Source organism: Aphis gossypii, chromosome 2 (genome assembly GCF_020184175.1).
Source record: "Aphis gossypii isolate Hap1 chromosome 2, ASM2018417v2, whole genome shotgun sequence".
Taxonomy (NCBI): domain Eukaryota; kingdom Metazoa; phylum Arthropoda; class Insecta; order Hemiptera; family Aphididae; genus Aphis; species Aphis gossypii.
This window is the reverse complement of record NC_065531.1, coordinates 31,573,779-31,587,379: the sequence shown is the minus strand read 5'-3', so window position 1 is coordinate 31,587,379 and position 13,601 is coordinate 31,573,779. Positions and strand designations below refer to the sequence as shown.

At 28.3% G+C, this 13,601-nt stretch overlaps 2 protein-coding genes across 2 annotated transcripts; both read left to right on the top strand.

The window, feature by feature from the left end:
• Positions 1-2,417: 2,417 nt before the first annotated feature.
• LOC114125909 (filaggrin-2-like) lies at positions 2,418-6,326 on the top strand. Its single transcript, XM_027989725.2, has 3 exons — positions 2,418-2,585; positions 4,300-5,351; positions 5,409-6,326. Exons 1-3 carry the CDS (start codon positions 2,577-2,579, stop codon positions 6,223-6,225), a joined length of 1,878 nt encoding a protein of 625 aa, XP_027845526.2. The 5' UTR covers positions 2,418-2,576; the 3' UTR covers positions 6,226-6,326.
• Positions 6,327-10,973: 4,647 nt separating this feature from the next.
• Positions 10,974-13,232, top strand: LOC114125918 (endocuticle structural glycoprotein SgAbd-4-like). The gene is made up of 3 exons (XM_027989737.2): positions 10,974-11,128; positions 11,218-11,348; positions 12,672-13,232. The coding sequence occupies exons 1-3, from the start codon at positions 11,123-11,125 to the stop codon at positions 12,934-12,936; spliced, it is 402 nt and encodes a 133-aa protein (XP_027845538.1). The 5' UTR covers positions 10,974-11,122; the 3' UTR covers positions 12,937-13,232.
• Positions 13,233-13,601: the final 369 nt, after the last annotated feature.

The following is a 13,601-nucleotide window of genomic DNA, read 5'->3' as shown; positions in this document are numbered from 1 at the left end:
CTATGTAAAATTGTTGGTTATTGATAATTTAAAAAAATATTTATGTTCGTAATTTATGAGTTGTAAACCTTTTAAGTAACATAAAACCTTACAATTCTAATAAAAAGCCATATATTTTTTTAATTTCTATATAAAAATAAAAAAACTTTTAGATTCTAGCAAAATACGATTAATCACATTGGTTTCACTACAGTATTACTCGTACTTTTCATAGCTATTATTTTTCGTTCTTATAGTTAAGCCTTTCTTACTTTTCAATAAACATTTTTAGGTCAAAGAGGTATTTCAAAAGTTGCATTACAATTTTAAAGTTTAAAACCTTTTTATATGTATTGTTTTGAAGGGGTAATTTTTTTTATAGCTAGTATCTCCAAACGTACCGAATAAAAATTGTCAATCATATCAATTATACTCCACTGAATATAATTTTTTAAATGTGATGTATTTTAATCTCAAAATGCACAAACCCTTCGCCGATATTAGTGAGGTGAGTTGAGGGCTCAATAATCGAAGTTCACGACACTATTATATTCATAATATTGTTTTAAAGCTGGAATAATATTCATTATTTAACATTATATTTTTTTTATTGTAAAAATATAATATGTTTTTTGGTAATTTGAAAAAAATAACCGCATTTATTATTTCAATTTGAAACATGAATTATTGTCTGTGTTGTTCGGCTTAACCATTAGGTACAGTGTCTGTTAAAATAATTTTATTTAGCTAGGTTGATGATAATGATTAACCTATGTAATTTCCATTTATTTACGAGCTTAATTGAAAGACGTTAGTACTGAGTGTATAGTAGTATCATTAGGATAATTATCAACTGTTAATATGACATGTCATTAGCTATTATACATAATAATAGTTGCTTCGAACAATTTATCGGTTATTATGCATGAGAGCAGTGCTCGTATTTATATCATATCAATCATATTTTTTTGTACATAGTTTGGCAACATGATATATTAATATATTATATTATTAAATACTATGCACACTGTATTAATTTATAATATCTAAAAATTTAAATTCTCAAATTTCGTATGTTTTAGTATTTCTACAAAATATGTTTTTTGATTGTTTAATGAGTGGAAATCAAATCGCTTTAGTGTACAAGATCCAAACAGATTTGTGTTTATAATATGCTCATATGATTGACTGCCTGAGTATTTCGACCAGAACAATGCCTATGTAACCAGAATCTATCTTTTCAATTCAATAATATACTATAATATTATACTAAATTATCATTTCTATATTACCGATTATCACGCATTGATATCTCTGATTTAATTACTAACATATTATGTAACCGGTTTCTCAAATGCGCTTATATTACGAAATCAAGTTCATTCGAATGAAAATAAGTTGTTAGAAAAGCCAACAGTAAGCAACGATATTAGGTTTTTATTTCAATTGTCCTTATAATATAATATTATACTTATTTATTATACATAATACATTAGTATTGTATCTCACCCTATAATTTTGCAAAAAAACAAAACATCATCATTTCTTTTCAAATTAACAAACGCGGTTTTAATATCTTAATGTAACAATTTCTGAATTTTTATTGAAAAAAAAAGTAAATATTATTACATTATGTTCTCGTTCATTAAAATAAAATACCTAATAAATAAATTAGCAGTCGTTGATTATTAGGTATTAAATCACTGGGTATTTACCTCATGAGAACTTGATAAATACTGCTCTACTTGAAATAAACTTTTTTCAATTAAAGACAGTCTGGTTTGCCTGGTTTCGATTTACAAATTATAAACAAATTAAGTTAATTCTTGAGAATGCGTTCTGGTCAACAGAGACCGTGGACAAGACATGCGTTGGTCACCGAATCGCTATGAAAATCGATTTTTGGTAGTATCAGACAATTTGAGCCACGTCCCAAAATACCAAGCTGAGAAGTACGAATGAATGTATCATCGATCACATCGGCGTTGTCGGAATTCATCGAAGATCATATTATTATTATGATTATCCACGGCCGAGGCAATCCTTTAGCATGCGCGCAGTGTGTAGTGTACGTGTAAATCATAAAAAATTGCCTGGTGTCATCATCGTGAGCAGCATCGAACTGGGTCATATATGAGTTGTCGTCGACAGGCATACCCATTGATCAATCGGATGATCAAGGCAGAATATTATGCGTTATTGGTATGCATAATAAAATATTATACTATATCATCCTACACCTGTCACACGCACGGCGGCCGTTCTAATTAGTCTTTGCCTGACGTCGTCGTGTCGGCGGCACGTCATAAAAAATAATCATAATAATAATCGTAATAAAAAAAATTACATTAGTCTTTTCAAGTCAAAATCGGATTGGCCACAGGGCGTCACTGAGGTAGGGGCAGCGCCACTGCCGCCGCCGAACACCTCCTTCACGCGCAAACCGTACCAGCTATTCGGCAATCGTCCCGACGCATCATCGTATATATAGACGTCGGATACCGATCCATCGTCAGTTCAGTTATCGTCGTCTATTGGTTTTCAAAGACTTACGACTCCGAGTAGATACGCCATACACGCTATTTCGCACCAACAACATGAAGATGGTAAGCTGTTAAATTTATTACGATAGAATGTACGTAGGTAGGTATCTGACACCTACACAGCAGCTATTACTTAGATCAAACATGTATTTTCAAACGTAATATATAATTAACTTAAAAATGTTGTGCTCGTGGTTCTCGTAAATAAGAAATAAAAACCCGAAATATTTTTTATCGTTTGTTTGCTATATTTAATACGTAGGTACGCTGCATGTCTTGTGGAACTTTATGGTTGGTAGTACACTAGTATTTACTCATAAAGTTTCACATTATTCTATTACATTAGTCTTATATTAAGCTAAAATAGTTCAATTAAATTAATTGATTTTGTGTTATGATTTTAATGATGAACATTTTAAGCTTTTGTAATATAATTTCCGTAATATTTTCTTATAACGTGTAAATTACTAGTCTTTATAAAAAAAAACCTCAATACATTTTATGTAGTGGTTGTGTGCAAACATAAACTTTATAATATATTTTTTTATCTGATATATTTACACCGACTTAGATGTTTAAAAATTTAGTTAAATTAAAAATAACATTTCTAATGAATTATGTATTTCAAAATATATAGAATTTTTAGAATAAAAATATAAATAAATCGTGCTTTTTTCTTTTCTTTCTTTTGTGAAATTTAAATTCATTCATTAGAGTAAAAATTAATGAGTTTAAAATGCATAGAATCTTTTATACTTTATTATTTTACTATTTTGATTATTATTAATAATTAAAATAATATAGCTGTTGGATAAAAGGTTCAATTTGCAGTTTGCATATCTACTAAAATAATTTATTAAAAACATACCCATTAAAACTCTTATTTATTAATCCCATTTTTATATAATTACTACTAAGCTTTAATACTATAAATTAAAATTTTAAAAATGTTTTAAAAAATATATTTTACATGTCTATAATAATAATTTATTTACCATATTACCATAAAATAAATGTTTTTTTGGTAATTTTTTTTTTACATTTTATTATTTATAATATTATATAGGTACTTATATTAGTATACATACAATATTATTTATTTCTCTATATTTATTTATTTATTTTTATAGCTATATATTTGTAAAATTATAATAAATATTTATATTAGTTATAAATGATGTTGAAATAGGTAAACAAAGAGTTTATTTAATTAATATAAACAACATATACTTAAATATTTTTTTTATTTAAACCAAATAATGGTATTATTTATTGAACGACTTGACTTGCCCATTAATACTAGGAAGTAAAACATATTTCAGAAATTTAACAATTTAAAAAAAGTAACTTTTAGTATAAAAACATTTTACAAAAATTAAATAGTTGGATTATTAATAATATTGAATATATATAAAATATATAATATTTTAAAAAACACCAACTTACTTTGGTTGTAAAATTCTGATTACTTATCAACAATAAATTCACTACAAAGGATAAAGAAATTATTTAGATTTTAGACATTGTTCTTGTCTATTGATAACTATGTTAAATGTACGAGTATTTATGATTTTTTACAAATCAAAATTTTATTTCATTATCATTTTTGGTAAATATCAATTATAAGGGTAGGAGGCACTACAATTTATAAAACTAATTTATGCATAATTTGCCCATATATATATATATATATATATTTATATATATATTGTTTTGTTATTAGACAAATATATTGTACTAAAATATATTTTAATTCGTTTTAATTATTGTTTTTTAGTTTTTATTTATTGCATTTGTCGCTTTTGCGGCGGCTCATCCACAAGGTTATGAATCTGAAACGTCTTCTGGTTATGGATTTCCGACTACACCATCTCCCCCTTCTTCACCTTATCAAGGAAATTTTGGCAGTTACCAAAAATATCCTTTAGAAGGTTCAGCTTACTCATCTGGAGCTCCCACTGGATACCAAAGTAGTGGAGCTACTGGATATCAATCCACTCCTGGATCATATCAACAATCGACCTCAGCTCCCGCGTACAAAACTAATGCATTCTCTGGTTATCAATCTGGCGCAGGATCTGGAGCACAGTCTGGCTACCAGTCTGGCGTTGCTTCTTATCAGTCCACTCCAGCAAGCTTACAATACTCAAAAGTTGGACAGTCTGGCTACCAATCTAGCGCTGGATCTTATCAATCTGCTCCAGCTGCACCATCATACTCACAAAATGCTCAGTCTGGTTACCAATCTGGTGCCAGTTCATACCAATCAGCTCCAGCATCACCAACATTCTCTCAAGGTCCACAGTCTAACTACCCATCTGGTTCTGGATCTTACCAATCTGCTTCTCTAAACTCACAATTATACTCTCAAGCTGGGCAATCTAATTACCAGTCGGGCGTTGCATCTTACCAATCTAATGCTGCTGCTTCTTCTTACCAATCAACCCCAGCTGCACAAACATATTCACAAAGTGCAAAATCCAGTTATCAACCTTCACCAGCATCGTATGGTTCAAAATCGACTGCTGCACCATCATACCAACCATCTGCGCCATCAACACAGTACCAATCACAATCTGCTCAATCATCATATGGTCAACGTCCTCGTACAAAGCCTGTATCATCTACATTATATCAAAAAACTGGATCTGAATATGAAAATGTTAAAGGACCAAATGCTCCTGTTAGTGCGCCTGTCGATGCTTACAAGCCAGCTAGTAATGGATATAACGCTTTTGCACCAGGAAATGTTGCTGGACCCGCCGAAGTTATTCCTATTCTATCTCAGTCCAACCAACCAAATCTTGGTGATGGTTCGTACTCATACAGGTAATATTTTAAAGATAATATTAAATAATAAATATTTGATAACATTTATGTTTTTAGTTACGAAACTGGCAATGGTATTTCGGTATCAGAATATGGCCAACTTAAGCCAGGTGGCCCAGAAGGAATTCAATCTGTCTATGGATCTTTCAGCTACCCAGGAGAAGACGGAAAACTCATTACAGTAACTTATACTGCTGATGAAAATGGATTTGTTCCAAAAGGCTCTCATTTACCTACACCACCACCAATACCAGCTGAAATTCTTCAATCGTTAGAACAGAATGCTGCTGAGGAAGCTGCACAACAAGCATATCAACAGCAACAGTCAGCTTATGGACAGAATGGTGCTTCATCTTCATATGGACAAGAATCAGGAGCCTATAGTCAAACACCTGCCCCTGGTTCTTATGGACAAACGTCTGCTCCTGGATCTTACGGACAAACGTCTGCTCCTGGATCTTATGGACAAACGTCTGCACCTGGATCTTACGGACAAACATCTGCTCCTGGATCTTATGGACAAACGTCTGCCCCTGGATCTTACGCACAAACGTCTGCTCCTGGATCTTATGGACAAACGTCTGCCCCTGGATCTTACGGACAAACATCTGCCTCTGGATCTTACGGACAAACGTCTGGCCCTAGCTCTTATGGACAATCGTCTGGCCCTAGCTCTTACGGTCAATCATCTACTTCTGCTCCAAAACAATCGAGTTATCAGAGACCACAGGGTCCATCTGGATATGGTTCGGAAGCTAATGAACAATCTTATGGACAATCTTCTTCTGCCAGTCAATTGTACAAGTCACCACAAGGTTATCAGAGCCAAAGTGCATCGGCCTACAAAAAGTCTCCTGCTGCATCGGCTTATTAAATGGAATTATGATTCTAATAATTTAAATTCAAATAATTTATAGTATTTTCATATAATTTTTATTTTCGTAATTAAATAAAAATTTATTTTTGTATAAATAACGCCTTGTACATATAACACACAATATACACAACCACCTTTCTTTTTACATGCATGTGTGTCTTCAAATCAACTAATCAGCATTGTTTGCTCATATTGAACTAGTAGTTGTTGCTTGACTTATGCAATCTTGTATACATTAACTCGAGTGTCAAATCGTCCATGGTCGTGGGCACACCTATAAGAAGAAAAAAGAAGTGTCATCCGTGACAAGCCCAAGACACCAAGACATATGATGATAATTGTTACCATTTCAGTTACACGCTTATATCACCCAATAAATATTATACTTTTGCAACACATATTTTAATACTATGTAAATACATTTCGATACTAATATGAAGGTTTTGTTATCAACTGACAAAATTAAACTTGTACTCGTTTATAATATGACATATGTATATTATAGTTCAGGCGTAGTCTCCAATTAAATTTTATCTAACCGTATTGAATAAACAATGACACGTATATTGAATGATATAAATCTAATATCTATATTATTTATTTGATTAGGCTACTTAATAAAAGATAGTCGATTGACAGAATAAAAAATGTAATTATCAATAATTATTTGTATAAATATTTACTTAAGGAAATAACACAGGTGGTACATATTTTATTTTTATTGCATTTATATTTATCACAATATTTTATGAGTTATAAATTATAAAGTATGAGGATATATTACAATTAATAAAAATTATGTAATACGAATATATAAAATACAATCATGGAATATATTATATTACATACTTTTTATAATAGGTGGATATTTATCGAAGGTGGTTTTAAAGAAATTATATAATTTATAAATATTAAAAGTATTTATTTTGTCAGTAACTATAAATTTACATTTATTTAAGTAGCTACAATCAATTTTTATAAAGAATCCAAAGGTATAATTATTAATTCCTATACTTGCACCGAAAATTTAAAACAAAAAATGAAATAGTATGTTCTATTATAATATAATTTTTATTTACAAAATATAATATAAATTAATAATACAATCTCTAATCCATACTTAATTTGTTACAGCTATAAAATATAAACCATTAATAGAATACAATTAAAAATTAAAAAAAAAAAAATTTAAAAAGTTCAATATTAGGAAAAAATAATAACATATTGTTGATGCATATTCATTAATTAGTGTTTCACCGCAATTGTATTTATTAATTAAAATTTGTAACTTTTATGTTTTTTTTTTTTAGTTTAATTATAATGTTAAAGGTTTCATCAAATTTACACTATTTAAATTATTAATATATGTTATTATTTGAATTTTTTCAACTTTTCTATAATTTATAAACATAAAAATATTTGGATAAATTGTATAAAATCTAGAATTAAAATGAGAATTAAAGGACTAGCATGTATTAGTGGTTAAAGTTGGATCTGCTGATGTTTGAGCTATATTTCAGATGGATACTGATCTTCTTTACTTATATACACTTTTACTAAATAATCAGAAAATCGTGTCACGCTTTGATTTCGTTAAATAATTTACAAAATACTTGTAGATACACTTTCTGTTCACGTTATACCTTTTTAAGATAAAAAAAATAAAATTTGGTTTAGTTCACTAGTATGTATGATGCCCTTTACATTCAGTGTTATTTACCAGTGGTGAATTCTCCAGACACCGCATGCTTAGAAATAAAAACGTTATTAATCAAAATACAAAAATTATTTTATAACAATAATGTATTACGTATTTTAAAAGAAATATAATGTGTTACATTAATTCATTTATTTCTGTTATACCTACTTAGGTATCTGTGTTTACCTTTATTCTAATATTTAATGACAGAGCATGCGATAGATGTGTGCGGAAGCTATACGACCCTTATTATCGCTGTAAAAAAAACAGTTACTCTGAGATCCCCTCTACTAGCTACCGCGTATTAATCGCCCAGAGCATGCTCATTCTGTTGCGCTTCTTCGAGATAATTTATAAAATTTACGTGTACGAGTAAATGACAATTTATTTTTTTTTAGCTAAAAGAGTTAGTCAAGTCTCAATTACAATTATTAAAGTATTATTTAAGTAAGTGCTATTGTATATAATATATATTAAATTCAAGTCTTAAATTAATACAAACTTGTGTATTATTTATTAATTATAAATTATATAGAACTATTATACATTATGATAAATGAGCATGCCTAAACATTAGAGTCATCATTCGCCACTGTTATTTACTGTTATTTGTTATTAAAAATTAACATGATTATACTTATAGTACGAATTAGTAATCTAATGTAATTATAAATAGGGAGCATTCTTCCAACAATAAATATTCATCATATTAAAAATAAAATAAAAAGTTTTTTTCAAAAAATATTATTTTATGTGATTCGAATTCATTTACTAGGTACTAGGTAATAACAATTAAAATATATATTGTGTATATATTTATTATTAATTTTATCGTTTATACTTTTTTACATAACAGAATTAATACTCATATATTTTTAATGTTATGCTTCTAAGCAAAATATTGTTTTGAAAATCAGAATTATCAAATAAATATTTTGTTTCGTGATATAAAAGTAAAAATATTTTTATCACTCAAAAAATACAACAAATTATAACGATAAAAAATAGTAAAGTTTTTATTTTTTCATTGATTTAAAATTAAGTAAAAAACATATTTTTAAAAACGTTAATATTATTCGAAATAATGAGTGTTTACTGTTAAAATATTCATTCAGTATAATACAGGTATTTATTATATCTGTCTCCTTTTATAATAATAGGTTATTTTTTTAACAAAACATTATGATATTTCTTCTAAATTTAACTTTGAATATAGTTTGAAATAAATTAAGCTGATAAAAGTTAGGTAGGTATTTTTATTAATTATTTAAATACTACAAATAAAAATATTTTTTTTTTAGGTTCTAGATATATTAAATTATACAATAAAATAGATAATTCTTGTATAGGGTGTTTCGTGAAGATTTACCCATTGCGATATCTCTTGAAATAATGGAAATATCATAATTCTATACTTTTATAAGACTTACAGAGACAATGACAACAAGTATTTCATATTTTAATTAAATTTGATTGTTTTGGTAAAAAAGTTAAAAAAATAATTTTTTATTAAATTATTTTCAAAAAAATTGCGGTTCACGATGTTTGATATCACTGGCACTGTGTTATTAATATCAAATATTTCCGTGAAATTACAATAAAATATTAAAAATCATGAAATTAATGGAAATAAAATACTGAAACGTACCTATAATTTTTTTGAAAATAATAAAATAAATTTTTTTTTTCAATTTTTTCTCCAAAACATTAAATTAAATTAAAATATGATATACTTGTAATACTTGTCTCTGTGAGTACCTATTATGAAAAAACGTAATAATGATGTCTCCATTACTTCAGGAGATATCGCAACGTGTAAATCTTCACGGTACACTGTAGTATGATATGTCGATGTTTGTCGTTTAATACACTAATTTATATCATATTTAATTTTAAATTAATTTTATTGGATTAAAAAAAAAAAAAAATGTTTTAAAAACAATAAATTATGTACTAATGGGGATTTGAGAGAAATCTTGGTAGAGTACTAGAGTTACATAGTATAATAAATTATAGTTGTTTTAAAAACATTTTATAATTTTTATTTAAAATAAAGATCAATAATTCAATGGAATGCAAAATATGTAAGTTTATAAGTTGATATATGGTACAGACAAAAAAGAGTAAATAAATAGTAACTACTAACTAGTAATAATATCATATAACCTATAACATAGGACCTATATTGATTAATATTCAACATTAACGAATCTAAAATAAGTAGCTAAAACTGCTCTACATATTAAAATAATTATTTCATAGAATGATTGGTTACACAAATTATAAATATTCATTTTTAATTTAATTTCGTGCTTTTACAACTTAATTATATAACTTCTTTTATTTTAACAAGCTTTCAACTTTTAATCATATATTATGTTTTTAAATAATATTAATATTGGTTGTTAATATAAGAATAAATTTATATTTATATTTGAACACTATTTTATAAAATTATAAAAGTATTCAAGTTTTAAAATATCTAGTAACAATATTGTTATATATAATAATATTATATGTTATATACATCGTATGTTATTGAATACATAAATTCAAGTAAGTATTTTGTTGAAATTTAAATATATATTTTATTGTTATTATAATTATTATCATTGTATAAGCTATTTTTTGAAATATGTGTAACAGCAAGAATTAACTATTATATTACATTTATAAAATAGGTATTTTAAATGTATGTATTTTAAATAGATGTATTTTTTTTTGCAGAAATTGTACTAAAAACGTTTTGGACCAATTATTTTTCATGGACACATTGTTTCTATTTCAAGAGTATAGTCACAAAACTAATCCCTTATTAGTTATTCAATTCAGCACTTTTATAATTTTAAATATACGTGTATGTGAGTGTAAGTGTGAGCTAATGTGATTGTATGCATGTATACGCGTGTGTTTTCGTATCTCTTCGAAACGTGTTTATCACAATCTCCCATAGTGCGCCTGTGCTAAAATAAATGTCGTCGGACCGCTTTCATAACCCACTGACATAACGACCTTTCCATCTCGATGGTACCGCCTCCACTATTATGGTAAATTCTAAACAAGTATAATACCCCCATCATTATTACCTATTCACATGGTGTATATATAAGACAGCTCCAACATTATCCTCAAACATTACACATTGTACAGTACTCAGTAAAACACTGAACAATATCCAGACGACAAACTACCAAAATGCAGGTAAGAATTTAAAAGTTTTTTTTATTAAGTCTCGATGACTTCTTATCAGCTAGGTGTTTTGGATATCAAGTTTGGCGTATTATTAACAGGTCACATTGGTCCTTTCTTCGTTGTTGTTGGCCGCTGTGGTCAGCGCCTACCCTGCTCAAGGTCCCGAATCTAGGGCCGTCATCTTGAACCAAGATACAGAAGTAAACTATGATGGAACCTTCAAGAACAAGTATGAGATAATTATCTGTATATATTATATTCTTAGTTCTCAATCTCTTAATAATTACCTATTTGAAGTTAAAATATTGTTGGACATGTCTCTAAATGTTTATATTGCATTGATATTATTCGACCATATCGTTAAAATTATTTTGATATAAGATAGCTGTATTGATGTCCTAACTACGAAATTGATAATTAAACAAGCTAAGTAATGGAAAAACGATTCTTAGACCAGTAGATTTAATTTTGAGTTTCAGTTGCATCTTGAACACTTGTCTGGTGTACCTGACAATTTGAAAGATGTTATTTTATAAAAAATCATTGACATTATACATATTGTATTTTGTTTTAACAATCATTCATGACCAGTAAAACAATTGTATGCTACAATATATCTACAGTACCGATATTAATGTTTTCGTGTGCAACGTTTTTCGATAGCGAAATAATAGTTATTAATAGCACATATTATTATATTAAATTTCGTATAAGAAACGTTGTTAAATTTATCAATACCGTGTATAAAAATCCGAATGTTATGATCTAATTTTTTTAGTTTGGTACATGGTTTACGTAACGAGGTTACAGTTATTTCTGCAGTGACTCAGCGAACCGCCTTAGGTATACATTGTGAATCCATTAAAACAAAATTTCGTTTACAGAATGAACATACGCGTAATGTATATATTACACTAGAAGACGTACTTAAGAATTATCAAATAAGTAGTTGTATATAATCATGTAGTTATGTATAGTTATGTCATGTAGTAGTAAAAATTAATGATACTGCATATATACGATCGTGCCCATAAACAATCGCAGCAATTAAGGGCAATTGTTAACCCCCGGGTATCATAATATATTGTACATATTTTATTTATTCATTTATATGTAATAATATTTTAAAGATTACATACGGTTGTGTAAACTGCGATATTAATTTTAAAAAGGCGTTTGGAGTAGGCAAAATGGGTACTCGTTTCGCTATCAGCTTTTCGTGCTTGTTATAAATATAAATTTCCAAAGCGATCGTTCCTTTTTCTTATTTCACAACATTTGATTTGTATGTGATTTATGTACCTCAGTCTTAAGTCACGGAGTGCTTCAACTTTCACCGAAAACATACAATTATCATTAGTAGACGGCAATGTTCCGATAATTCCGATTTGAAACTCTGTGTATATGTATGAGTTCGTGCGATGATTACGTAACAATACGCTTGTTGTGTGGGTGTACAATAATAATTAAATATATACAAATAATTCTTATATACATAAATACATATATTATTTACTTCATTAATACATGATGGTGAAACAAATCATTGCAGATTTGAAACCGAAAATGGCATCAAACAAGAAGAAGTCGGCTACCTGAAGGCCGGCCCTGAAGGCCCAGTCTCAGTGGTCCAGGGCGCCAGTTCCTACGTGGCCCCAGACGGTTCAGTCATCTCGACCGGTTACATCTCGGACGAGAACGGTTACCGACCAGTCGGCGCTCATCTGCCAACTCCACCACCAATCCCAGCCGAGATCCAAGAATCTTTAAAATTATTGGCTTCTCTGCCCAGCACTCCTGAACCAATATACCAGTAAATAACTCCATCATTGTCACCCTCTGAGAACTATTCGCATCCTTCGTCCTAAACTAATTTTATTTAATCCTTTTCACTTGTATCAATCTTCATCTCACCCTTTACATTTTATAAGACGCTCTGCATCGTATCGTCATTATTGTGTACTACACCTATTATACTATTCATTGTAAATTTATTATTATGTAATTATATTACTACCTATTTACTATCGTCTGTGTTTTCAGACATGAACTCATGTATATGTATAATATAATATGTTTTTAAGAAAAAAATAAAATGTGTTTTTATATTTCATTTCTGTTCAAAAAATAGACTTCAAGAAAAATATCAACAATAATTAGTACCTTGGTAGTTTTATAATATGATAAAATGGCTAATTTAGGATTTCTTTAAAGAGGTTAATGACTAAAAAAAAATTTTCGTTTTTCAGTACTCACAACTTATGATTGACCTGAAATTTCCATTTTAGCTTTTTATCGTCGTACATACAAGTAGTAAATCACGAGTAAAATATTACAATAAAAAAATAGATACATGGTGCTTAAATTGTAAAAAAATGAAAGTACAAATTAATTTGTATTTTTGTTAATTTACACTCATTAATAATAACAACAGACCAAATAGTGTTATAACATTTCTATTTATTAAACAAATTATAATTAT

Bases quoted from the DNA above. Each gene is read 5' to 3' on its own strand.
- LOC114125918 (XM_027989737.2), top strand. The intron at 11,349-12,671 runs GTATGAGATAAT...AAATCATTGCAG, and splicing joins GATGGAACCTTCAAGAACAA to ATTTGAAACCGAAAATGGCA.
- LOC114125909 (XM_027989725.2), top strand. The intron at 5,352-5,408 runs GTAATATTTTAA...TTATGTTTTTAG, and splicing joins GATGGTTCGTACTCATACAG to TTACGAAACTGGCAATGGTA.